Genomic DNA, 27,676 nt, shown 5'->3' with positions numbered 1-27,676 from the left:
CTCAGTTGTGCAATCAGGAGCAATCCCGGTCCGTGTCGCTCTCATCGTTTCAAACCTTCATGATTATATCCATCTTTACATGTTCTTACCACTGCCAGGTTCATTGTGACAATATAAATATATGTACAGGTGTTGAATTTAGGGTGGACGTGTATCTGCCTGCTCCGCCTGCTGAAAGCAGAATGAGAGAAAAAGATACAAAGAAACAGTAAATCACATATTCTGGTGGTGTGAAGGAAAAGGCAAGTGTGATTTTTTTTTTAGTCGATGCTTCTTCTATGTGGTTTGCGCTCAATTGTTTCCTACGTGCTCTCTGGGCTTTAGTTTTGGATTACATTTGGTTTAATCTTCTAAAAGCAACGTGTGATCTAACCACTGAAAGAGCTGCATGTGGAAATGGTGGGCGGAAGGCATTAGAGATGCTGGCCGTGTGGTTGTTGAAGGGCTGTAGAAAAGAAAACTGAAGAAAGAGCGCAAAGGAGAGAGGTTGTCAGTGGAGGGAGGGGAAGTCAGGAACAAGAAAAGAGATAAATGACCCCTTCTTAAGGAGACGGGAGCTGAGTGTCTCCAAGACCCACCTCGGTATCCGGTGCCGAGCCAGAGGGAGATTCTGTGTGGCAGAATTGTCGTACAGTAATTGGGTTTCTGACCTGACCTCACTGCCTCTCGCTTCTCTGTTGCTTTTGAGTGATAAGACCATGTGTGGGCAGCGTACTCTCTGTGTGTGTGTGTTGTAGACAAGATTACTGTGTTTAGCTATCAGAATGAAATGACCAAGAGAGGTTGCGCTGCTCTCTGTGTAAAATGTTTGAGAGGGTGGGTGTATTGGCAGGGTCATAGTGGACAAAATGGAAACAGAAATACTGTAGAGACACTCTGAACTGCTGGGAAACCGAACGAGGGGAAATGAAAAGATGTGTGTGCTTCCATTCAGACTCTAGGGTCAAACCTTGTACCAGACAAATGCAGAACAAGTGTCACCCACACACACTCTCATACTGCCCACACACAGCCTTATCTTTCAGAGGAGAGAGAGCAGCAACATGAACTGAGGTCACACTGGGATTTTAGCCTCTGAATAATCAAACAACCCCTTTGAACCACTTTTTCCACACTCGGGAAGCCGCTCTTTATTTCAATAATGTCAAAGCATTTTTTTATGAATTTAGTGTTTGACCTCTTTTAACTGCTGTGGGAATGCGAGATGTTCTCCACACAGCGGCCGCGTGTTTATAGGAGCACAAACCCCAGAGCTCCGTTTCTAAACACAGTCAATCAGAGAGTGCTGTTTTTCATTCTTGTTGTTTCTGGTCCCTCTTCTGTGGAAACGTTGCATGTTCATTTTTACAGATGAACAACGGTGTTCAAGGAGGGAGGGTGACGCAGCGGCGGGAAAACAGGACGATGCAACATTCCTCCAAATGGACTGTTTTAGTGTCAGAAAACATGGCCTTTTCCAGTAAAGCACATTTGATTAAAATCATGAGCAGAGGGGGCATCACTCTACTGTGTTATGCAGCATGATTAGAAAGGAATGCAATGGCAGCGCGGTGTCCTCTGCAAGTCCGTAGAGAACAGCCGGAAAAATGGAGGTGCATGAGCAGAAATTGGGCCAGTGAGGTTGATTGAGTGCCTTTGTGTGTCGAGGAATTTCAACCATTGTTTATGGCAGTGGTTTCAAGTACACTGCACGTTTGTTTGTGTACGGAACCCATTGTTATGTCTGCTGTCTGTGGATTTTCATCTTTATGCTGTTTGAGAAGCTTAAGTCAGTGCTTGTGTTGGCAGTATGCATATTTGCGCATCGGGTTTTTTTGTGTGTGTGTGTTTCTATGTGCAGGGTTATTTGATGTCAGTGTAAAGCACTGAATGAGCCACTAACACAAGCCCCTGCTGAGGCATGAAGGTTCAGGTATAGGCAGCATGGCTCTGCCTCTCACTATATTTGCACTATTGAAAGCCAAGCAATATGCAGTGGGCTGCAGCAGTGCCACATTAGAAAAACAGGAGGAGGAACAGCGGTGCGAGGGAAAGGGACAGAGGGTAAGACAAGAGAGCTGCTGGGAGAACTAGTTGACAGTACATGGCTGAAATGGACATTGCTAATCTGTCAATGGTCTCTACAGCAGTCCGGGTTCCATGGACCTTTTCATGTGCAAATGATTGAAGAGGCCCGAGAAACAATCAACATTTCAAGGGGATTTGGATGGTGCCACTAAATGACATTCTTAATGGGAACTCGGAGATAAATTCATCCCCACAAAATGCCATCAGCTCTTCCCAGGATAACCTATCAGATTATACATTGTGAATTACTTCAGCTGCTCTCCTGCCAACCACCAGAAACAACTCAATGTGGCTTACAATGGGAATGCGGACATTATCTATCGGCACAGTTGATTGCTTGTCGTGGGTTGGGGGAGTTTTTTTTTTTTTTCTACGAGTGTGCGGTTGACCGACGTGTGTGTAGAACAACAAGACATTCATGTCAAAGTGAAGGCCACAGACGCGTGGCCCCGGTGAGGCTGTAGGAAAGCAGGTATTATCTCGCTGTATGCAGGGTCACCATGGTGAGACACCATGGAAACACAGGGCCCATCTTACAGTCTTCGCTAACTCACAGTCGTCCAGATTGAAGACCAAAACGGCATCAATCTGCTGCGACTTCAGCAGCCCGTCGGATGTCATCATCGCCTTCTGCAGCACTTAACCTCTGAGGGGACCGTTGCGGGTCTGCTGTCTGACCTCTGACCTCTTCTTGTCAGTGCTGCATTGCTTGGAGCTCTGTTCCTACCGCGTGATTAGATTTGGCTGGTGTCCCTACTTTTCCTGTCCCACCAATCTAGTTCCCCTCACGTGTCTGTATACAGCTTAACTGTAGCATTTCATATTTATCTATTTAAAAAGACCAAAGGAAACTCTTAAGTATTTCTTAACGGTGCAGCAAGCATTGGTCAGTGACCCATCAAAAGACTGGCCTAGTTTTCATACAGACTTCTAGTTTAGGGGAGTAGGGACACTGGAAAACAGGAGGTACGAGTGAATGAGGAGTACAGGGATAGAGGCTAATGGTTTAATATCTCAGCACTAGCACTCTCAAGTGGTCCAAACCTGTGCATTCATTAGCTTCCCAGCTCTTCAGCCTCTCTGCCTCCTGCTGCTCCGTCTGAATAGGTCACTTCACTGAGTACAGAGAAGTGTGTTACTGTTTGTATGAGCTTGCTGGGTGTGTTTGGGTGTTCTGTCTTTGTGGACGTTGAATGATGAACCATTTAGAGTGCATTGTATCCAGCGAGATATGCCAGTTTCCTTTTTATAGGAAGGTGCAGATGGGCGAGAAATGAGAATAGATATTCATTGGGAATCTTCTCTTTGTCGCAAATGCACGCTCGGCCATGCGCACAGCACTCGGCTCTTAGTGGGTGATCCATCATGACACAGAGACAGGTCAGATGTTACGCTGGCTAACCACAAATGTCATGATCAGCGGGCTGTTGCGATTCTTTGTGTCGATGTTACAACAGAATATGACATGATAACGTGAACAGGAGCTGACTATTTTCCTCCTGTCAGGAGCTAAATGGCTGCGTCACAGGAACATGCCCGAGCTATTCTAGCATACTGCATAAACCTATGACTTTGTAATGATGCTACAAGAAACGTGCAGGGACGCGTGTGATGTGTCTCTGCCGTTGTGTTGCCTCATAAAGAGGCAGTGAGCTGCAGCAGCTCTGGAGAATTTGAAGCCGAGATAGTTGAGATGGCCCAGATGTCACCTATACGCCACGTTTGTGTAAAATTGATTTACTGCATCAGAGAACGGAGAATCAACTCCGATAACGGTGACGTTGTTAGCCTTTGCCAGGCTGGTGCCAGAGTGATGCCAGCATGGTGCCAGGTGTGCTAGAAAGAGCTCAAAACGCAGGCAGTGAGTGGAAGCCTGCCAGGCAGAGGTGTGTGCCTGTGCCAGTCTTATCTGGGCAAGCGGCAATGAGCGCTTACATTTTTTATTTTCAATTTCCTCAGCGGATTCACATTCCAGCCAAAACAAGAAAGCTCTTAACAAGCAATTGTGAGCTGTGTTTTCAGTAACTTTTCTGAGTGGGCAGACGAGTGGGCGTAAGTATTTTCAGGATGTTGGAGTGAGTGCTTGCCTTTTGGGGGTTTGCCTGATTTGGATTGCCTCTCTGTTGATAATACAAGCTGGGGTGTGCAGATGCTGGGCTCCTGCTGTCCTACTATGTACTCGCTTGCTGTGTTTCCCTTGTGTCTGGAGGTTTAAGGTTTAGACAGCAGAAGCACCAACAGAGATTCCACTCCTGGCATAACTTTAGCAACATGAAAACCGCCCAAAATATGGTGTCATTATTAGGTTTCTTTTCCACGCCTGAAGCACAAAACATTTGGTAGCATTTTCGTCGGTTGCTCACTCACATTCCTGTTGTTGCTGAAGATTCATTTTGGTGAGGAATTCTGTATTTAAGACACATTGTATTTGTATCACTCCCAATGGTAAAGCATAGTGAGAAACAACCCCAGCCCACAAAGCCCACACAACATGCTCTGGACCCTGAGGGTGTGAGGATGAATCCCAACCATTTTTTTCCCAACCATGTATTTTCTTCCAAGGTTTTTCAATAGAAAGCACAAGGGAAGCAGCATTCTAATTTAATTATTTTCTATTGGCACGTTACCTTTCTTCTGCCCCTTTGATGTTTACTTACAACTTACAAACAGGTTGTAAATATAATTACAAAGGTTTTTTGTTTGTTTTTAATCACAGAAAGCCCCAATACCAGGCCCACATATAACATTAAGAGCTCCTTGTGTCTATGCAAACTCATGCTAATGTCCCCATCCCAATCTACCTCGTAACAATGGAGCAGTGTTCATTCTCCTTAAGGAGTACCAAGTGGCTCTAAGCCGGATTTTGAAAAGTGATGGATCCTTTTCAAACCTTTCTTCCCTCCTCCCCATCCTTCGTGCTGGATGTGTTGTTCTCATGGGGTGGTTTCCCAGCCGCTGTTGATTAGCGTGTCAGCTTTGTCTATGGCCTCTTCCTTTTAGAGAATGGAGGTCCTGTTGGAGGATTGTGTACCTCCTCCTCCTTCTTCTCCTCCTCTTGCTCTGGATCCTCCTCCTGGCGGCGTCGTTGAGAGAGCTGTAATCCCTGCTTGGGGGGCAGTGTGCCGTCTGTGCTGATAGCATTCAGAGGGCCTTGTTGCGCTCCAATGGACCCACTACAGAGGAGGCAGCATGGTGCAACTGGCTGGGTGCTGGGCACACGTCGCGTGGCTGGGGCGGATTAGCCCCAGCTACTACCCCCCCATTCAGCTCCAGCCTCCTTCAAACAACCAGGCCCACTCTGCCCACAGAGACCCGGCAGGCTGGCAGAGGCAGATTACACATCCGCACACGGGCACAAGCTCGCTCGTATTGCAGCCGAAAGTGACAGCATGGGTGAGGGGGTTAGCGTTAACAGGGCCCCTGAAAATACCTCATTCCCCTAATGCTCTGTTGTAAAACCCCACATGTCAAACCTCCAGCCCCCACGGCTCTACGTGACACCAGTGAGCTCTGACTCGGGATTAGAAACTCCACAGATTCTCCCAGTAAAATAAAGATGAGTACATTTATCTTGCTTTTGAGGCTTTATCAGAATGATTTTTGAAAGGCAAGCTTACCATTACCTTTCATATGTCATCAATGAATATAAAATGTCCGTTCCTACCAAGTTGTAGCAGCATGTCTTACACCTCAGTGGACCAGGTGTTCGATTGCGTGTCGGGGAGTGATTTACAACTGAAATTCTGAACAAGAAGAAGTGACACTTCACCTTTGTGCCTCACTAGACTCTAGAGTGTGATGGCATCCATCCAACATAAAGGACAGCATGGCTCTCTCTCTCGGCTGATTTCTATCCTTGACTTCCCTTTTCCTTCCAGAAATGAACGTGGAGCTGTCTATCTGCCGCTCAGTGCTCACTTTCATAGGACAGATAATATTAAAAAACACCTCAGCATTTTCCTCTGCCCACTCTGGAGATGCAGACTTTCCAGTGACAATGAATAAATAGAAACAGCCATGTTTATTTATTGCATCGTTTTTGATTTGTCAGCGAAATTGCTCGGATACAGTGATTTAAATAAGTCACATGTAAAGGAGAGTATACTCAACCATTTGTTTAGATAAGGTAGGTATCAGAAGAACACAAAAAATATTAAGAAACCCTAAAACTGGTATACCTCTCACAAGTACTGGGGCATTGTTGTGACCAGTTGCTGTTGACTGTGTACTTAGGACTATGAATGAGGCTCGGCCAAGGTTTGAGTTACAACAACACAATTCTTTGACAGTGACTCAACACAGTTTTTTAATGCACACATATCACTTTGTCTTGACAGCAGAGGATACAGAGTGATGGTCATTGAGTGATCCTTGCTATCGAGTGAAAGCAGAGGTCTGAGGTAGAGGTTAAGGCAGAAAAGAGGTGGTGATGAGAGATGGGTGATGGAGGGAGCGTGACAGTGTTAATTACAGCAATGAGAGCATTCTTACCAAGCCGAGCTGGTGTGATTAAGACTGGATGTCAAGGGAAATGCTCCCCATTGATCCACTGCCAGTAGAGACCATCTAGTTTTTCATTGCCGCAACCAGCTTGTTAATTATAAATCAATCTTTCCCCTCTGCTCTATGAACCCCCCTCCCCCCCCCCCCCACACCACTGTCACTTTCTTTCCACCCAAACATTCATACCCAAAAGCTATGGAGGCATGTCAGACTTTGACTAATGTCAGTACTTTTTCACTTCGTTGGCCATAATCTGTATTTTCACGCCAAGAAAGAGCAGGGAGCGGAGAGAAAAACAGTGAGGCACAATATCCTGCCTTCCTTTCCAACTCACAGGACGTCTTTCACTTCTTTAAAGAATTTGCCAAACTCTAGATTGCTTTAAGATTTAAGAGGACTGAAATCAAATGTACTTGTTGAATAACAATTATCAATTGTTTATTATGGGTCATTAATCTTTAAAGGCTTATTGTTATTTTACATAATTTTACATCAATTTAATATTTTTGAAAGTTGATCTATTGGCACCATTTATTAATATGTAATGCATTACATTGTACCTAATTTATTTTGAATAAAGTCTCACATTATAGTACATAGTCTCCTAATCCCCTATGCAGGAGTGCTGTAATGTTGAAAACATTGTCTGAGCAGGAAGGAGAGACTAAAGAAGGTGTGGAAGTAATGCTGAAGAGGACGGACGGAGCGGGGATGTAAATTAAACCCCCGAGTAAAGTCACAATTCCATTATTCATATTCGAGCTATTATATCTATGATAGAGTGTGTTGGGGACTGCTGTCAGTCTGTAACACTGTAGGCAGCTTGAGCCTGGCTTTGTGCTGTGTGCATGTGCTCCTATGTGCACATATGCATGTGTGTACAGTAGTAGGCACTAACAGGCACAGCAGCTCTCTGGTTTTGGAAAAGGCAGATGTGTCCAGATGTTTCTGGGCTGGTCCAAACTAGGCGCAGATGTTACCATGTTACAGGCACAGGTAGATGGACTTTTTGGCAGACTGATTTTGTGTGTCAGCTTAAAAGCATGCAAAGATGTATTTTATTTCAAATATCCATGTGAAACCTACCACTGTTTCTTCATTGTTGTAACTATTCTGTCAAGTGTGGCCCCTAGAAGCCATGACTGCCTTACGTTAAAAACTCTCTGATTTGTTAAAAAGCCACGCATACTGCATGTCAGAAAAGCTGACTTGTTTTTGGAACACTAACAATAGTTGCTGTCCAACATAAAATGAGAAGCATGTCTTTGACTTTTCACGAGGCTGAAACAGTTCAAAAGTCCAGGTTGGATAAAAACTGCAGTTTGAAGTGTCAGCCCATGAGGAAGATGAGGGCGGGTGCACCTGATGCTAACTTACTCACTTATTCTCTTTCATCTCATAAACCTTAGTGAGACTGGAATACGCAATGTTTGAACTAAAGAGGTGGAAAATCAGCAAAAAGAACGTTTTTGCATTTTTTTTAAGTACAATATGAGAATAAAGTATTAACTTTGTAAGGATATTTGATCGCTGTTTGGAAATAATTCAATAGAAGCACTGTATGTGCTTTGTTTTCTCCTGTACTGTACACCCTCTGCACTGGCTACAAATTCATCTATGATATTGACCACTTGTTTCTTAACATATATATAAAGTCACTAAATGCCATCAAATGGCCAATTGGCATTCTGTTAAAATGACTCAAATTGGAAACACCTTCAGTGTTGGCTGGTTAGTTAATTTCAATGGCATTCTTCTTCAGGAGAATGTTAGAGAAGACACAATTGTGAAGGAAGACCGCTCTATTGTGTCTTCATGAGCCCCTTAGGTTTACTCAGGAAGTGATTAAAGACAGATTGTGTTGTGCTTTTGATATGTAAAGGACTTCACTAAGAATTAATTAAGCAAAGAAAAAAAGCTTTTCACAGCAAACCTACTATCTTCCCTCCTTCCTTGGATCAATGAGATTGCTTCTTTTATTGAAGTATCAGCATGTACGGATACAAACTGCAGTATATGATGACCTGTGGGACAAGTTTCCAAAACATAAGATGCAGGGAGCATTTTGGTTCTTTCATTTATAGCACTTGAGCCATTGTGCTACAGACCTCCAACAATCAGGTTAGGGTTTGAATTGGCTAACTAAGATCCCCGCTCCACTTGCCATGTGAAATAACTGCTTTCTTTAGTTCAAAATGATGTGGGTATTGTTTGGTTCTTCAAAATGTATGACTTCGTTGGACAGGTAGTGACATGATCTGTGGCCTTCTCGGGGCCTTGTCCAAAGTCTCAAGGCCGTGCTTTGACAGATGCATTCCGGTCATGGCTCGCTCAGTAGTGAAGCAGTTTGTGGAGGGAGGTGGGGGACAGACCAGCTGTGAGAAGGGGGGGGGGGGGGTCACTTAGGTTTAGTAGCCTGTGGGGTTATATAGGCTGTGGTTGACAACTTGGCCCTCATTACCTCCTTCCTGTTTCCTATCAGGACAGCTCCTAGTGGAGCAGGTGACATGGAAAGAGAATTATGCAACAGTGTTGGTCCATGTCCAATGTCTGAATTCTGTCTGTGCGTACTTTCACAGCTGTCTATGTTTGAGTGTGTTTCTGTGCAATTGCATGGGATGTTGACGTGTCTCTTTACACATGTGGATGGATGTGTTTAGTGTCATTGATCTGTGTGTGTGTGTGTGTGTGTTGTGTGTCTGTGTAACGAGTTGTGGTTTGGTTCTTACCCCGGTCTTTGAGGCTGACTGGGCTTTTAGTGTTTTCCTACATTCCTTTGATTCTGTCTCGGAAGGCAAAGCCGTACACAGTGGCTTTCCTCCGTAACCTGCGTTTAGAATATAGTTTATGTGTTAAACACCTGGTCTCCTCAAGGGCATGTTCAGAATGGCTCTGATAAGTAAAGGAAGATGCTTTGCTTGTCAGGGCTGGATGGCTGAAGCCTTTTCTCTGTCTACAGAACACATGGTGTTGATCATAAGTACAGCTCACTCTCCAGTCCTGGCAGTCACCAAGCGACAGAGGCCTTACCTTATTACAATGTAACCCTTTAAGTTTACAGCAACCACCAATTATGCATCTTATTCTGAATGATATTCTCTTTAGGCTGACTGCTCTGTAAACCTAATGCTTTCTAAGATGTCTTTCATAAGTGATTATGCAGGATGCTGTTGCTTGCCGCTTTGGGCCTCGGCTCTTTTCTTATCCAGTTGTCTTTTAGTCTTATACGTACAGTAGATATTCTTACCCTTTCTCTTCTACTAAGATTTCATCAAGATTGCTGAAGACATGGTCCATATAGCAGAACTGTAGATTATCAAAACCCATTTAGAGTCTCGTAGCAGAGATCAGTACTATGATGGGATGGGATTGGCATTCTGTTTGAGGCCTCTGTACAATGAACCAATGAATAATGTTAAAAGCCCAGAGAGATGATTTGCTATCAAAGCCACACACAGGTAAAGAGAATAGCCTTTGAGTTGTCCCAACGGGATGTGCTTCTTCTGAACATGCAATGTTCAGTTAGGAACTACGAAGAAATGTTCTGTCGTAACTGATTTGGCCTCGTCGATTCGTGGATATGCCTTCATAATGGGGTGGGACCTTCCTTGTAAATCAAGTGTCGACCTTTTGACACATCACGAAGAATGTGTGCGGAATAATATAACTTTTATATTACCGGCAGATTATATGCGTATGGTGATATACCCCAGAAATCATAATGAAAGGAAAGAAAATGTCCGCAAAGCATGAGGATTAAAATACTCTGGAGACTTTCAGAAGATATAAACCGATGCTTCTTTTTGTGTAGAATAACTCGCACACCTGTGCTTGTTTGTGCTCAAGAACGTGACACGCGTGCTCATATGAATGGAAACAGACACACGCATACATTGCATGGTTTGAGAGCCGCACAATGAAGTGTGATTCTGAAGCAGATTATGTGTGAGGAACAGGATGTTTGTGACAGAACTGCCTCTTCACTCCTGTTTTTCTCCACGGCTGTTGCAGGGGTGAAGCCAAGTTAGGCAGGCAGTAAGGCTTCGACTCCCCTCCTTGGTAAACAGTGGAGAACCTCATCAAATTGGACCAAGAACAAGAATAGGCTGCACATTATGATCTCTGGCAGTGATCATGAGAGGACCTGTAAACTGGTCCCCAGAGATGAATTGCTTTCATGCAAAACAATTTTTTAGAGATGTTGCAGTTAAGCAGACCTGTAGAAGCTCAGTGGCTGATAGGTTGTCTGTGATCTAGTGTCAGCAGCAGATGGCAGTGCCAGCAGGCCAGGATGGTGCCAGAAGGTTACGCAATGGAATGATGCCTCTAAGACCTGACTAGAACACCACATGACACATATATGTGCAGAAACACACTTCCCACACAATCTTTTGAAACTGTAGAGAGACATTCATACTTGCAGTTTCTCTGCATCTGCCTGTACTTTAAAGGGACTGTCTTTACCTTCTGTATCGGAGGACATAACGGCCTATCCTTCAAGGTGCCATGCTCAGGTGACTGATGGTTTGGACCATTTCAGGAAGCGCAGAGTGAAGTGGCACCCCGAGACTGGCATGGCCACGGAAACAGATGGAACTATAGCTTCCCCATGGTCTGGTCTCCATTTCCTGGTACTCTCTGGGGCACGTGCGTGTCTGCCAGTGGGATATGAGTCAGATGGTCGACTATCTTTATCCAGATTGTTGCCAGGAAAATCTCCATCCATTTGGAAACAAAAAGGGTGTCCTCGTAAAAAAACCCGGGGATTTCATTGATAATACTTTCTGTTACAGTATCCCTTGCAGTATGCTGTAATCATGCAACAGTGCAGACTATGCTTTCTTGTTTGTGAGTGCTAAGTTAGTGCTACCAAATCCAATCTTGTCAGAACCTCTTTGTGTAGCAGCCATGTCTTTTCAGTCTTGGGGACTTTCCAAATGTTTTCTGAGACTTGTTTTAGCGAAGTAAAGGTTATGAATGCGGGTGTGGTGAAGACTGGCGTGTGTGTTGGTACACAAAGAGCAGAAAGGAGCTGTTCAGGCCATGCCAACCATACAGGGTCTTAAAACGCAAGTTGTCTAAATCAGGTCTTCTCTCATAGCTCCCAGACTTCCTGTCCAGCTCCAGCCTAGTCCCTCGTCATGCTGTTTTTTAAGAATGAGCTCATGCCGCTAAGCATTGCCAACAACAGTGCGACCGTGCTTTGCTTTACATGAAGCGAGACATTACCAATGCTTTTAGGATACCACTGGGCCCTATTTTTCATGTCCCTAATATGATTGCTTACCCAGCACACAGTGCGCAACACTTTGGTCAGTTTTTCACTGTTTAATAGTCCTTGTTCTTCGAGGAAATGGCCAAAACCATCTATCAATCATGGCTGCTCCCTCACTGCGTGTACTAGAAAGAAAGAAAGAAAGAAAGAAAGAACCAGGGACAAAAACAGATTCTCTGTCTACCTCAGGTGCATTCATTTCTACAGCATACCTCTTTGGGACGAGTGTAAAACCTTACTACAGTATCTTATACAATTTTAAACATCTATTCCCTAACCGCCCATAGTACCTTGTTTGTCTCATGTTGAGGTGATCCACTCTGGTAATAGCAGGAATCCTGATTGACAGGTGGTAAGAAGAAGTTTTGAAATCCTAGCTGAAATATGAATCAAACAAATTAAAATGAGTTTGGGGGACAAAAAAAGTAGCATGCCGTTCTGCTCGTTGATGAAGCTGGATGGAAAACCTTTCTAATTTGCCAGCAATTATTTACATTTACATCACATTTACATTTTCTCAATAGATTGTCGCGGAAGATTGATTTCTCATCACTGATTAGTCGTCGCCGTGTATATTCACTGTGTGTCTGCTTAAGCTCTGAGAGACTTGTCGGCAAAGAGTGTGTGTTTTGTTGGCTTGTGTGGTGGGCTGGTACTTTGTGCCTTTAATATCACGCCTGGTGGATCCAAGGAAGTGAAGAAAGCCCAAGGCCCATCAATAGTTGAGTAGGAGCACGGTTGTGTGTGTCTGTAATGAGGCATACCACATCGCATCATCAATATTGCATGTCGACTGAGGGCCAAGGGAGGTGCTCTGTGGTGTGTTCAAGTATAAAGTATGAGCGTGTGCATGTGCAAGTGAAATGGGTGTTTTTTCTAAGCCAGGTGAACTTGCAACTACTGACACCAGACTTGTCCAGGAGCATGTCGATGTTCTGATGTGGAGTTGAAGGGAGGGAGGGATCCAGAGCAAAGGCTACCTGTAGGTCAGCCGAGATGCACCTTACTGCTGGAGAGTGCTCTGGCTCCTCAAGCTATCACAAACAGCTGCAAACTGCACATTTTACTCTGCCACCACTCAATACTAACCTGGCAATCAAAATAGACAGAGTTAACATGTTATGATATTAGATATTTTCACAAAAATGAAGTTGTGTGCATTTGTGCAAAGAGACTGCATTATATATATCCAGAATACCTCATTCAGACACATGTTAGTCAAAGCCTCCTGTTACTTGAAGAGTTATACACAGGTGCACACACAGTGTGTGTACGCATATGCTCACACACACACACAGAACCTGCTAATGTGTTGGATGAGAGCGTTGGTAATAAAGTTCAGCCCCTTTCCCTCCTCGTGGCTTTCTCATCCCCTCAGCCAAGTGAACAGTACTCAGACATGAAGTATGGACAAGAATTTTAAAGGCTACCATCAAAGGCCGCCAGCCTCCTCCTCGTGTGTGTGTGTGTGTGGGGGCGTGTGTGTGTGTGTGTGTGTGTGTGTGAAGTACCCCCACAGGTGATTGGATCTGATCTGATCTCATCCGATTGGCTCATCCGTCTGTTGCGTTCAGCAGGCGATAGAGAGAGGGGTGTTAGAGGCCTGTCTAAATAATTTAGATCTTGCATTTGTATTGATCAGGCCGCGTCGCTCTCCGTGGGCCACTCCACGACTACTCCTCTCTCCATTCCTCTTCGCCCCTGTTCTTGTTTTTTGATTGTAACCTTGTGCCCTTAGCTTTGCCTCCCCTCCATGCTTTCTTCCTCCAACTCCCACATCAAACAGAGTGCAGGAAAACTGCTGCGAGGGAGCAGAAAATGCATGAGAAGGGAGAAGATGGAGGGGGGAAATGCAGGAGAGAGCATTTTTACCATGATTCCTCATACGGGAGTGAGGCTGAGGGAAAGAGGCTTGGAGAGAGGCGTAAGCGGTAGATAAAGAGAGAAATACCATGGTGGAGGCAGAGAAATATCTTGTGTGTGTGTGTGTGTGTGTGTGTGCGTGTAGCTCATATGCAAGTGTCTGCAGAGAGTAATGGAGTGTGTGCAACCTTGCAGGTGAGTGGAAATGCAGAAATGAGCGTATTGTGTGTATGGAAGCTGGTGAAGCCTGCTCCAACTTACTACATTAAATCCAGTCCATTACTCCATTACTACTGTATCATGCCATGGCCTTGGATCAATGCGACATCACGCAAACACTGATAACCTGGGTCACCACACTCTGGAATGGATTTGTTGAATAGGTAAAAATAGCATAAAAGAGGAGCAGATGTATGCTCAGCACGAGCATGATAATTGCTTGTTTGAATGGAAAGGCCTTTTCTCTGCATTCTGTTGGGATTGCAGTGTTAGAGGTGCACCGAGGAACATGGATTTAATATGATAATGTATCGGTTGCCAAGCAAAATATCTCTTTCTCACAATACAGCTTCTTGTTCACGCTGCTCATGCTGGGACACTATTGCAGTGCACACAGCCGATAACAAACGGAACACAGATAGATTACGTGTTGCTCTCACAGAGACAGTCATACAAAAGAGAAATGTTTGCAAATAATTGAGAATTTACATTGTTAATATTAATTCAGTTGTAGAATATTTTGTATTCACCAAAATCAACTGCAAACAGCTCCTTCTTTTGATTGGTTGACATTTAGATTTAGGTTGACTTTTTTTTTGACAATTTACAACAGTAAGTCAACTGAGAGTTCAAAGAGCTCCTGTTTACCGTGTTCACCATGTCTCATTTTGCTTGGATCATATGGCTTGAGTGGGCATTTTTAAGATATTCAGAGAGCCGCCTTAACAAATATGTAATTTACTGTTGTGGAACAACGAGCATGTTAAATACAGCATTAGCGCTATATTGCCGGATTTCTGTGTAAGAACGGTGTCAGGAGAAGGGGAGGACATGTCTGGATGTAATAACGAGAGCTGTGGGATGAATGTTTGAGGCTTTGATGTGGAGGAGAGACGGGCGGGGAGAGACGGGCTGAACTGTGCTCTTATAACAGGGCGTAGCACATCCAATATACACCGACACATGCAGAACACACGCATTCAGACACACACACACACACAAATGCTGGGCGCCTTGTGTGAGGACGTGTTAATGGAGTCGCCGAGACAGACAGGCAGGAAGACTGGGCCACACAGGAGTCTGCTCTGCCCAGATTCCCACACTGCAACACACCAAGCCCAGAAGAAAGAACGCCCCGAGACCAAATCGACATGTTGCTATTCTTACGAAAAACACGGCAACGCCGCGGGTGTCTCCTCCATTTTTCTCATCTTTTCAAGCAGGGGGGGGGGGGGGTTCCAGGGTCAGGAAATAACAATGCCTTCATCTTTCCCCACTGGAAAGGATTGTTTTCAAAGTGCAAAAGTGTATTTTTGTGGGAGTGTGCTCTCCTTTGAGCCGCAGTCTGTTCCCCTGTGCTCTGATCTGTCTGGCTGGAAGGAGTCCAGTGGCTGAGCTCTTTTCCTCCAGTGATGGAGCTGGCTCTGTGGTCCCGTCACTCACGGCCTTTGTTTACTGGGTAGATCAATAGTCAACTTGCCGCTGGATACACTAAGCTGTGGATCTCCACAGCTGGATAATAGACCTCTGGCAGTTTTCTACTCTGTGATGACCTGTGATGAATGGAGACTGAGCAAAGCTATCAAGGTTACAGCCAATTAGCTCACCAGTCTCTTCTAATATGGTTGTCAACAGGCTTTGATTAAAGCACAGTGATTTGTTCAGGATTAGTTAACATTCTTGAGCTGTTGGCCATGAGACAAACGTTGAGGTTTTGGATTGTTTTTTGTTCAATTACTTGAAAGTGACTCAAACCTCCATTTAGGCGGCTCCTGTGTGTTTTTGTGTGTGTGTGTGTGTGTGTGTGTGTGTTGTGTGGGCGTGTGTGACGGTGTTGCTTCAACACCTGCTTGCACATTTGTGCGCTCTCCTCTGCACCTGCAGGGCGTTTGGTCTCATTGGCCTCCCAGTAAATGCTCGCTTTACATTTCCATTTGTTGACACCTGATCTCTGTGCTCATTAGCAGCAGTATGTCAGGGAGCTGTAGTGTGTATTCACGTCCAGACGTCCTGTCCACACGAATGTTCACAACACCAACTAATTATCTGCGTAGCTCGCAAACGAAGTGTGAACATAACTTTGTACTTGCGATCTCTGACACCTTATCAGCAGTAAATTACAGTTTATCTCACTGTCCTCTTTTGAGTTATCAATAAAAGGTCACTGAAAGATGTGAGGATAGTGTATTATATTTCATAATTTACATTTGTAAAGCAATTGCTTTATGGTGTAACCAACTGTATGTGTAACAACAGTAACATTGCAGCTTGACAGTTAACACCGATGTTTAATGTCTTCCTTTTCTCTGTCTCTTCAGTAACCGTCTCTACCAGTGTATCTTTTGATGGTCTGCTGGTGACCGGCCTCTACACCTCCACGCCAGTCCAGTCGGCTCCCATTCCTGCTCCAGCGGCCTTTGGCTTCGGTAAGTCTTCTTAAGATATCACTGGAGGCTTTTTAGAGTGCTTTCCCCACCCATGCTCTTTGTGCCGATGCAAACTCCTCTTTAAATGCTGAACTTAGTTTTTGCATTTTAGCACAAACGACAAACTCGTAGATAATGTGAATAGCATCTTAGTGCCGAGACTATGGAGTATCACAGTGAGCGCGACCCAGCTCAGTTATCCACATCCGTATCCAGAATCCAAAAGACCACTTCCCCTCTCCTGTTGTGACAGGCCGTGACGGATGAGGACTGGGGATGAGGTGACCATGGTTTCGGCCAGATGCGCTTTCATTGATGCTTGAGGGAAGAAAAACAGACGCGTGAATATGAGATGATATGAGAACAAACCAGCAAAAGTATGTGAGCCCTCTGAGAGACGAAACCAAACTTCCAATAACAAAGGAGAGAATATTAATGATCAGTAAGTCAGCTGGTCAGATGTTGAGTTGCAGAAAAGATGCAGTGGTCCAGTTGCATTGCATTTGGATTGCGTACTGTATCATTACAATAGCAAGAATTTGGAAAACAATTCAGGAATTGGGGACTTTTTAATGCTATTGTTACAGTTTTCTCAACATGATCAGTATTTTGTTTTTGCATCATCTGCATCCATAGCTGTGTCTTATCTCAAAAGTTAAATTTACACCTTCAATTGTTTTGACAAGGACAGTACAATGAGGATTTTTGGACTCTGTGCGGATGGAGTCCCTGTGTGCATGGGTGGGGGCTATCTCGGGTGATGGATCGGCCATAAAGAACTCCTGTGAGAACAGGGCTACTGGCCCAGAACTGCTGCCCAGCGGGCTCACTTACCCTGACTCACTCCACTGTTCTTCAGACGCTGACTTCACCCTGGCCAGAGCAGCTCTTCTCTCTAGGCAGCCCTGCTTACTGGTGAGGCATCCAAGCAAGGATTGCGTCACCTTTGCTTCGCTCTCATTCATTTGAAAAGTTTCAAAGGGTAGATGGTATTTCCTCAAGGTACCCTATGCAGCCTGGCTGGTTCTGCACACCATGGTCCATGGCAGGGTGTCACACCTGTGGAGAGAAGGATTCTTCAGCCTTGGGAGGGCTGAAGAATGACGCTCACAGAGAGGGAGAGTAAAAGAGCTTCATTAATGAGCTCATGGAAACCCGCCTATGCTGTGCATAAGAGAGCCAAAGCAAAATGCTTTGAAGATCATGCAGTGGAACTACAATGGAACTGCTTGATGTCCATTGGTGTTGTGACAAATATAAAAAGATCTGTGAGGACAAGAGGGTCATGTAACTCCATAAGGGAGTTTTACGAGCCCAGTGTTTAGTGTAGAGGGCCTTACTATAGGATGTGGCTCTAATCCCCTTCTTATTGGAGGCATGTAGGGGACACAGCTACACATGGACATGGCCGTATACACACGGAGAATAAAAAAAAAGAGATACTCATCTACTCTAACTCAACCAACATGAAATCCAGCAGGGGAAAAACCTCACTGCACCGCCACCACAGGATCTCGCACACAGGGAGAAGATCAGTGGTACATCGAAATTGCCGAATGTTTTTGAGGATTGAAATCACAAGATAATGCTTAGCAAGAAGAGAGAGGTAAGACTTTTAAGTTTGTAGATCTTTTATTTCTGCTGAGTTGATGTCAGTGTAGAGACAGACAAAGACGGACATATAGTGAACATAAATGGTTTGAAACGGAGACGAGGGAAGAAGAATCAACGGGTAAAGGCAGGGCACAGAGGAGACGGAGAGGTTGGTGTTTGCACACTAACCTGGGGATGTCTAGTGGTTGGTGTGGTCAGAGCTCTTGCAGACAGGATGACTGCAAGCCGGCCTCCAAAGAGAGAATTCCCCACGGCCTTCCGTTTCACCCTTCATTGCTTTTTACGGAAAACTCATAAAACCGGTGCATGACCACACTGCACACAAACGCACATGCTCTATCACTGTTCCTCCTCTTCCTTTGTCTTTTGTTTTCTTCTATTTTTGCTCTGTCCCATGCACTAATGTAGATACCTTCACATGTACACAGATACACCACGACATGGAGACAGGGAAGTGAGCATTTTATTGGCTTCCACTCCCTCTGAATAACAATACACTCTACACTACATTAGTAATAAAAATGTGAAGCTTTGAGGGACAGACTTTTTACTGCGTCGCCAGAACACCCACACATCGTCGAGTTAACCAAAGTGTAATGGAGCAATTAGGGTGGTTATCAGTGTAGTCTAAGGAATGCCGTATCTTTGGCTTCTGGGCTGAGCTGTGGTTGCTCGAGGCTCATTCCTCCGTTACCTAAAGGCTGGGGATCCCCCACTCGCCGCCGGGTGGCTAACCACAAACCTTTATGATGCTGCAATTGCTTTGCTATGGCTAGTGCAAAATCAGACAAACTGGAGCTAAAAACAATGTTATGTTTGGGAGCCAGGCCTGCTTTAGAGAGGCAGAACACAGGAGTGTAAATTCAGTGTGTTTTTTTTTATAAATCTGACCTTAAGGAGCCCAATGAACCAGTCTGGCTGAGGCACAGCCACAACAATTATTCTGTTTCAAAGTGTGAGGCGCTGGCAGGAAAGAACAAACGCATCATTGTGGGATTCACTCAGTCACAATATACAGTGTAATTCATGCGCGAGGTAGAGTGTGTAAGGTGATTCATTTAACTATATTGTCTGGCATAGTTTGACAACCTAATTGCTCACCAGAGACCTTTGCAACATGTTTTACATTTAAACTTTTAGACTCCGTGTGTGTGTGTGTGCGTGTGTGTGTGTGTGTGTGTGTCTGTGTGTGTGTGTGTGTGTGTGTGTCTGACATGCACGAGGGGATGTATACACACATTGCCAGAAAAGGAACATGAGTCTGAACTGACTCGGCTGCTGGAGAATTCCAACTTCTGCTTCGTGTTTTTCCCTCCTTTGACTGTTATTCCATTAAGAGCACTTTCTTTCCATTCCAGCCTCTTGCCGTTCTGTCAGGAGCTCACACAGATTACAAACTTCTTATGATGAACACAAAGACTTTTGTAAATTGTCATAATAATTTTGATTTATTTGGTTGGGGTTTAAAAAAAGAACAGTTTGCTGTTGTATGTCGCACAGCAACAATGAGGTGATGAATTGGACTCCACAGGCCGGGGGCCTGTATGGAAAGAATTGTCACATGTGGTCTGATTTGTATTGCTCCCTTAATGGCAAAATGTTTCCCACATCATTATCCATTCAAACACAAAAGTATTCATTCTTAATGTCGCCAGATATTTTATAATTACGATGATGAGAAAAAGGCACTTAAAGGAAGGAGAGAGCTTTGGAAATAGACAGGAGAGGGAAATGGATGGGCGACAATGCCAACATGGGGCTAACAGAGTGTTTGAGATTAAGGGAATGAGTGTGAGTGGTGAGTGAGAGGAGAAAATTGGGGAAAGTGCGAACGAAAAATGGCAAAGAGGGACCAATGAAAGGGAGACAGTATGTGAATGATATGAGGAGGGGGAAGGAGGGAGAGAAGATGAGAAGATGGCGTTCCATCTCTGACGAAGTCGCTGATTGGTGTTGCCGTGCCAATGCTGAGCTGCTGAGAAACTGGTCATTGATGGATGGCTCGTTTGCCAGGTGATGTTTATTTTGTCGTTAATTTGCATATTTGTATGTATTTGCGGGCGGTTGGCTTCTTCTAGCAAGGATCAGTCCCCATCTCAATATGATGGATCTGGCTGTCTGACAAAATGGACAGCTTAGTGACGGGGACATCCAGCCGACACTCCGTCCCCATGACGGATGGGCTCATGCTAACACACAGCACGATTAGAGATGAAATCCTGCCGCACCTTGACCTGTGGAGGAGGGGCCAGAGAGGCCGCCGCCAAAAGTCTAATCATACCATACACATGTTTAACAGGACTCCTGCACAAATAGAAACGTATGGAAATACAACACACAATCACGAATGATCTTTCCTTCTCATCGTGCATAATTATGCATTCAAATCCTGATAGCCACACACTCATCCATCTCAAGGCTGAAGTTCGGCTGTCTGCCCCGCTGCCACTGAGCCAGACTGAATGTCAGTGAGAATGTCAGACTACGAGAGACGGCAGCTCATCATGTCAGTATTTACAGGGACGCACTCACAGGTGTGATTCCTGCTGAACAAAGCCTCGCTTTGGAAGCAACAACGGTCCAGAGGGAGCACAAGTGTGCTTCCGCATACCTCTTCCATCAATGGCATAGGGAGAAAAACTGAGATGGAGTTATACTGTGTCGGGAGAGATGGAGGATAAAGAGGAATGATATAGAGAAAAGGGTGGTGCTCGGAGGAGGGAAGGGGTTCCCATGGGGAGAGAAGCTGTCAGTCCCTCGGAGACTTCAAACGCACTGAAGCCCTGTGATCAACCTGCTCCCTGGCTCGCTGCTGACAGCTCCCTGACTGCGCCGCTTAGACTCCTTCATGCACGCACACACATACACACACATACACACACATGCTACCATAAGAGCTCTCACACCCGCTGATTTAGCCACTCATTCCACAACGCATTCAAATTCCATTGACATACACGGAATCATGCCGATTCCCTCAGGTAGGACGCACTTCCGTGACACGTTTGCTCTGACATCCATCCTTGTAATAACCTTGGACACTCCCAAAGTTCCCCTCTTGCAACTCTGCCAAGGACATTGCACTGTCCCAAACTGTTGCTCCGGATCTGTGGGGCTGAACAGAGGCACGGTGGTGCTGGCGGCGCTGATGTTGATAATGATGACGATGACTTATCTCAGCCATTACTCCTTCTCTGCTCAGAGCTAAAGGCACCCACAGGCAGATCCCTCCTGATGATGAATTCATTAGTGCAAAAGATGAAATGAGTTGTCGGGGGCAGGGTTATGGATGGGAGGTGATTTGTGTTCTCTGCGGCACGGTGTTGGATCAGGCCCGAGATCGGCTGGGTCGGCTCGCTGTAAATCTCGCTGCTTTGCTGGCACAGGGCTTTCCCACCCTTCACGCCCAGACTGAGCCTCTGCTCTGTCCCTCACACTGCCCGGCAAAGTCCTCCTGCTGCTAACAGGTGGCTCAGCATTTGGGTGCTCTCAGAGTCCAGAGGAATGCTCGGGTGATTATGCATCACAAGTTACGTAGCTTCTTTCCACGCACAAAGCCTCTTGAGATGCGAAAAAAGCAACCGAAATTTGAAAAGAATTCAAACAGAATACAACATAATCCATTATTCATAAGGTGAACCCACAGCAGACTCTGGACTCGTGCATAGTGCACATCCCAACTGTGCAGGTCTTGTGTCTCAGGTGCGATGGTACAGTAGACCTTCTGGAGCACTGCTGCTGGGAATTACTGGTTAACTAAGTGCCCGCTAGCTCTCCTGGAAAACATAGTCCCTTCTTTGAACTCCCACGGCTTCACGAGGTGTGCTTACATGTGGTATTCAGTATGTGTGTCTATGCTCATGCATATGTGCATCTATTTGTGTGTGTGTGTGTGTGTTTATATTTGCTTTCTGTGGGAGCTCACATGTATTTTGATGTACATGCTGAGCATTTGAGTGCTTTTTCCTTTCTTCGCTGTATTTGCTGCATCCATATGTATGGTAAAAAAGGTCCAGGGTGACCAAGAGAGTAGAGAAAGGGGAAGGCAGGAGCTGGACTGACTGATAGAGATTTCAAAGTGTTGTGTGAGATGTTGGCCAGTTTTTAAATATCATTTAATTTTTTTATCCTGCAGGAGAGAGCAGCAGGCGTAGGCTGTTCCTCCCATGTGTGGTCTCTCTTGAGCAGAGCAATGTTATTTTCTGCCATGCAGAGAGGTTGGTTCCATGCCAGAGAGAGTGAGAGAGGAGAGAGAAATAAAGATAGAATGAAGACAGAGGGAGCTTCGACTAGAAGACTGCTCGGTTTGACACATTTCTGTGAACACTAGTGGGTTTGCATCATTTCAACAAAGAGGCAAGCTGACTGTTGTGTTGTGATATAAAACTCCTTATACTCTATACCTCCACATGCACCTTGCAAGTGTGTGGGCATCTGTGGGTTTCGTGTGCAAACTGCAAGAAAGTGATTTTACAAAGCCTTCTCCACAAAGTGCACACCATCCAGGCTGCACTCTGAGGTCTATTCATTTTTAAAGTTCCCTGGCAGAGAGTATTAGAAAAAGTGGAAGTGCTCTCTCTGACTCTGTGAGATGAGGGAGCTTAGTGGTTCCACCGGTTTCTCCCTGCAGGGCCCTGCCTGGATCTGGCCCTACACCCTCTAAAAGCCTCAGAGAAGAACAGGAATGCTCCACCGCCTCGCCCATTTTTTACATTACATACAAGTTATCTGTGAACAACTCACCCAGATCCAATCTGACCCATATTTTGGCTGCAAAAATAGTTGGTGACCTTCTCAGTGTTTCGCCCTCCTTACGAGAGCCAGGCTGTTGCCGTGATTAGTTCACTGCCTCCCAGCACTCCTCTGTCAGACCAGGCTCAGCTCCAGCCTCCTGCATGAACACATCTAGGTACACACACATACTACACACGCACACACACACACACTTGCTGCGCATGCACCATGCCGAGCTTCCCCAGGCTTTCCACTGGCTCCTCACCTGTCGCCCCAGGTCTCTATCTCTCACACTCAACATGTGTGTCAGGACGGAGCCTGCGAGAGCCCGGCCTAACCAGTTTGTTTGTTTACTGCGTTGATGGGTGGGGAGCAGGGACGTGGGTGCAAGAAATTAGCTCAAGTCAAATCGGATTAATTAATCCCCAGCTCAAACTATTAGCCGAGGAGTCGTGTTGAATTAAAAATCAAATTAGCCCTGGCGCCTGCCGTTAAAGCTGTGGTGTGTGCCTGCCAAGCTACAATGACACACACCCACAGGAGCCAGCCGCTCATGGGCTTCACGTGTGGATGGATGGATGGATGGATGGATGGAGGGGATGAAGAAGAAATGGGTGCTGGAGGACTGGAGGTGTGGGGGAAGGGGAGTTTGGTGACTTTGCCACCCACTGTGGTAAGCATATCCAGGGGCACGGAGCTGGCCGTCCTCCACTGGGTGCTGCTCCACAGTCCTCACACCGCTAGCACTCACTCGAGTTCGGCCTTTCAGCAACATTTCACCCTGATGGTTTACATAACGCACACACACATCTTGACCCTGGGACTGAACCCAGTTTTATACAGGCCCCTGTTCCTCAGCTGGGCTCAGAAACACAAACGAAAATACAATTTTTACACAACTTTGGTCTCATTTCCGCAGTTTTGGCCATCGGTACTTTGAGTAATCGCAACATTGTGCTCACCAAATTGATTGTTGATTTCTGAGACACCATCAGTGAAAATAAATGTGAGTGTGCCTTTGAGATGGATCACAGGGCTGTGCAGAGACGTAGAAGTCTCATTTATCATTCAGGGGTGGGGCTCCAAAACACACAACACTTGTTTGATTCAGAACAACATTCATTTCAATTATGACACATTAGTTCAGGGGGGTATATCATGCTCCAGTGGTGCTCCTGTAGTCCATTCATCATTTACGCTTGTGTGGCTTGTAGCCCTTGCTCATTGAAAGGAAGCCGTACACAGCCTCAAGCAATGAACTAAATGTTCATTTTCTTCATACTTTTATGATTTGTATTATTCAGTTATTGGTTTTGATAGATGCAATAATGTAGAGGACACATAACAGAAGAATAAGCAATTATTAAATGTGAAGGGTATTTAATAATTGTTCATATGTTGATGTGTACAGTGCGGTTTCTCTTTCAGCTGGTTACAGCTACAGTGGCAGCTCTTACAATAAGCCTTGGCTTTGTGTGTTGTGTGGGCGTGTTTGTGTGTGTGGCCTTGCCTTCAGAAGTTTATGGATAATGGATGGTGGATGCTGTGAGATACAATGGAGGCCTAAATGAAAGAGCAGTTGTTCTGTAAATGTATGCACGTGGTCAAAAATTGGTCTGGTGCTGCGAGCCAGGGCATGTATTCCAACGTTGTATCGATACACAAATGGCTTCTTTCACAGAACATTCAATTGACCGTACTGTGCACACATGGAAAAACATAATAATGTAAACATGTACATATACACAGTAAGTCTCTCATATACATGCTTGTGCATGCTCACCTACACACACACACACACACGGCTCAACAGACCTCCAGGTGTCCTTTACTGCCGGTTAAACTCTCCTTCATTCATATGGCGAAACCTCTCCCCCACACATTTTCCCACAGAGTCTCTTACCCCATTTCCCCCCCGGCCACAGGCATCTTTCACCACCCATATTAACACACAGCTTCCTTCTGGCAACGCTGCGCCGGACCCCTGCCATCACCCCAACGCTGCCAACCCGTTTCCATGGTGTCGTGATTGGCAGATGCATGAGATGGATGCTCGTTTGAGCCAGTACACAGATCAGAGTCAGGTTGTCATGCGCCGTGAGACCCTGCAGTGGCCCAGCTGACCAGCTGAGGATGGTGTTGAGAAGAGGCGGTGAATGCAACACAACAGGCGCACACAAACGCACACACACACACACACACACACACACACGTAGCATGGGATCATTCAGCAGCACAAAGCGTATGGGGTCCCTACTCAGGCTGTCAGTACTGTTGTGATGTATCATTTATGTCGCCATTGTGCGGCCTTTTCTTGAAACATGTTGACAGAGGCATTATTTTGGCTTTTGACAGATTCCCATACATTCACAGGCTTTTAATAACACATGTTAATGCTCCAGTAGGTTTATGACAGGTTTTAAGAATTACCAAATGAAATATGAGCCTAAAATGTGCCTGCTCTCCAAATGATCTGAGGTGGTATACATTGGATTTCTACGTCTGAGTAAGTGGGAGAATGATCACTGCTTATAAGGCCATTATCTGTGTGCACATAGTAAAGACACACATGCACACCACAGGCAAAGATATGCATCATAAGCATTAATCTGTGCTCTTTAAATGAGACGCACGTCTCTGTGTTTAATCAAGAAGTGTATAGTGAGCAGTGACAAATATAAATATATCCTCATTTGCTTACAGCACATTACGCTACTTCGTAGGGATTTATTTCATTAACGCTCCAGGCAAACTGCTATGCATACACATGCATTTTAATATTCTGTTTGCGGTTGCTTCTGTATACGTGTGCGCAGACGTGCAGGGTCATGAAAGTGCATTTGCGCTTTAGCAATGAAGTGGAATTTATTGAACATGAATTCATTAAAAACAACAATTGGACCAGTTTATTAGAACTTTTGGTCGAAAAAAAGCAACAAGCATCCAGATTCCTTTTAACCTTTAGGACTGAAGTGCATTATCCTACTGCCTACCTGTCAATCACAACTCTCGCATGAAAAACATGTTTGTCCTGAATGTATCTTAGAAACCATTTAACAGGAATGAATACAGTCGACTCACAGACACACACACAGATCAGTCAAACTAATAGTTTGCTGTTGCTCTTCAAGCCAGACATTGCTGAAGGGCAATTGGGGAATGAGGGACAAATCCAGTAGCTGTTTGTTAGACCAGATGTCAAATGGTGTGTATAACTCTCGTAAATGTGCATATCAATTTGAATGGTGCCTCTCGGATCCTCGCAACTCTGCCACCAAACCGAACTATCAGCCAGTTAGACCGGCTCCTGCTGGTCCTGCAGCGTGAAGTCGCTGCCAGGCTGAGCCACCGATTGCCCATCTGCTCCATCGGGGGAGAATTCTCACTCCATCTATTTGACTTGTTTTGAGCTTGGCTGTGGAAAAGCTCATTAGCTTTGCAAAGTGAGATATAAAGACAGATAAATAAATAAAAAATGTTGTGTTCAAACAGAGAGATGTTAAAGAGGACACAGACAGATGTGAATTGAAGTGTTTACATATTTAAAAGAAGGAAAACCAGACGGAGGGGAAAAATGTCTTTGTTACTCGACGGGTGGACTGAATATGAATACATGAGAGGCGACAACTTCCCACTTCCTTTTTATGGGGCGCTTAAAGAATTCTCTACAATTACCAGCAGAGATTGATGTCGGGTTGAAAGCCCTACAACCAACAGATGACCCTTAAAATCCTGACACACCCATTTCCTGTGTGTATCTGAGTGAGTTTTTGTGTGTGGAGTGCATGTGTGTGTGTGTGTGTGTGTGTGTGTGTGGGGGGGGGTTGTATTTATGAAACATGCTCTGCCCAGTCACACCGTGGGAGTTAGCAGGTCATCTTCCATTGCCATTAATCACTGTCGACAGCTCATAAGTGCCCAATCTGCATGTGAAAGACCTGCATGTATTTGCATGTGTGCATCTGACTGAGGATGTGTGGTTGCAACAGTCCTCCAAGACCCCCCCCATCCCCCTGTGGCAGCTTATTGAATCAGAAGTGGCCTCAGCCTCTGCTGATACTTATCTAACATGCAGCACGGTGGCATTTGTACTGCAGCTACAACTTCTGTCATTGTCAGCTCATTAGGTAAGTTCTGCATGCGGCTGATTGTTTGCTAACGAGTCCCAGTGTGGAGAACAAACCGTCACAGTAGATGAAGCACAACATGTGCTCGCTAAAATGAAACGCTGCTTTCATTTTGTGGAAAGAGGTTAAATGCCAAAATGTAGCAAGTTCTTCCCATCGATCACCTAGTTACTGTGTGTTTTAACAGACGAACAAATGAATGAACAGTTTTTTTTCAGTTGCCGTGACCCCAGTGAATGAGGACACAGGAAGGGCTTTGTTATATATTTTGATTTCACAATGACGAAAGATGTCTTTTTATTTCTCTGGACAGAACCAGGACTGTTCGAGTTGTCTTATTCTTTCTGCCCAGCTTCACTACAGCTTGTTGCTTCACTGGAACCTTTGGGATTTGGATCTCGTTGAATAATAGTGATATTTTTTTCGCTCTCTCTTCACACCCAGACATGAAAGGGAATAGTTTCGTTATTTGCATTTTTACGCCTGAGTGTATTTTTCAAGTGGGAGAAATTCTGTGAGCGGTGTCGATTCCCACCGCTGCTGTGTCCTGGAGTGCATCAGACTGCCTTTTCATCTTCACCCTAGTCTAACTGCTCTCTGCTTCTCTTCAGCCATATCCTCAGTTCCTCCCTCTCTCTGCCTCTCCCACTGTCTGCTGCTTTTTTCTTTTCCTACTTTTCTCACAGTGCTATGCACATCTTTCTTGTTTCAAACATTGAATTCTGTGTTTGGTTTCACTTCATCCAGCATTAGTTCATTTTCCTATTGAAGTTGCTTGTGGTGAATTAATTGATGTTGTATTACAAGAGTGTTTCATCATTGTAAATGAAAAAAACACTTACGGTGTT

The 27,676-nt window shown here is 45.0% G+C and overlaps 1 protein-coding gene across 1 annotated transcript in view; it reads left to right on the top strand.

The window, feature by feature from the left end:
• Window positions 1–27,676, top strand: part of reln (reelin) — an 85,147-nt gene that overhangs the window by 2,092 nt on the left and 55,379 nt on the right. The window contains exon 2 of the mRNA XM_079272118.1: window positions 16,246–16,353. Within this exon, the coding sequence (XP_079128244.1) occupies window positions 16,246–16,353 (108 nt within the window). The remainder of the gene's footprint in view (window positions 1–16,245; window positions 16,354–27,676) is intronic.

This window comes from Melanostigma gelatinosum (genome assembly GCF_949748355.1).
Source record: "Melanostigma gelatinosum genome assembly, chromosome: 1".
Classification (NCBI taxonomy): domain Eukaryota; kingdom Metazoa; phylum Chordata; class Actinopteri; order Perciformes; family Zoarcidae; genus Melanostigma; species Melanostigma gelatinosum.
The sequence above is the reverse complement of the archived record's forward strand: the minus strand, read 5'-3'. Positions and strand labels throughout refer to the sequence as shown.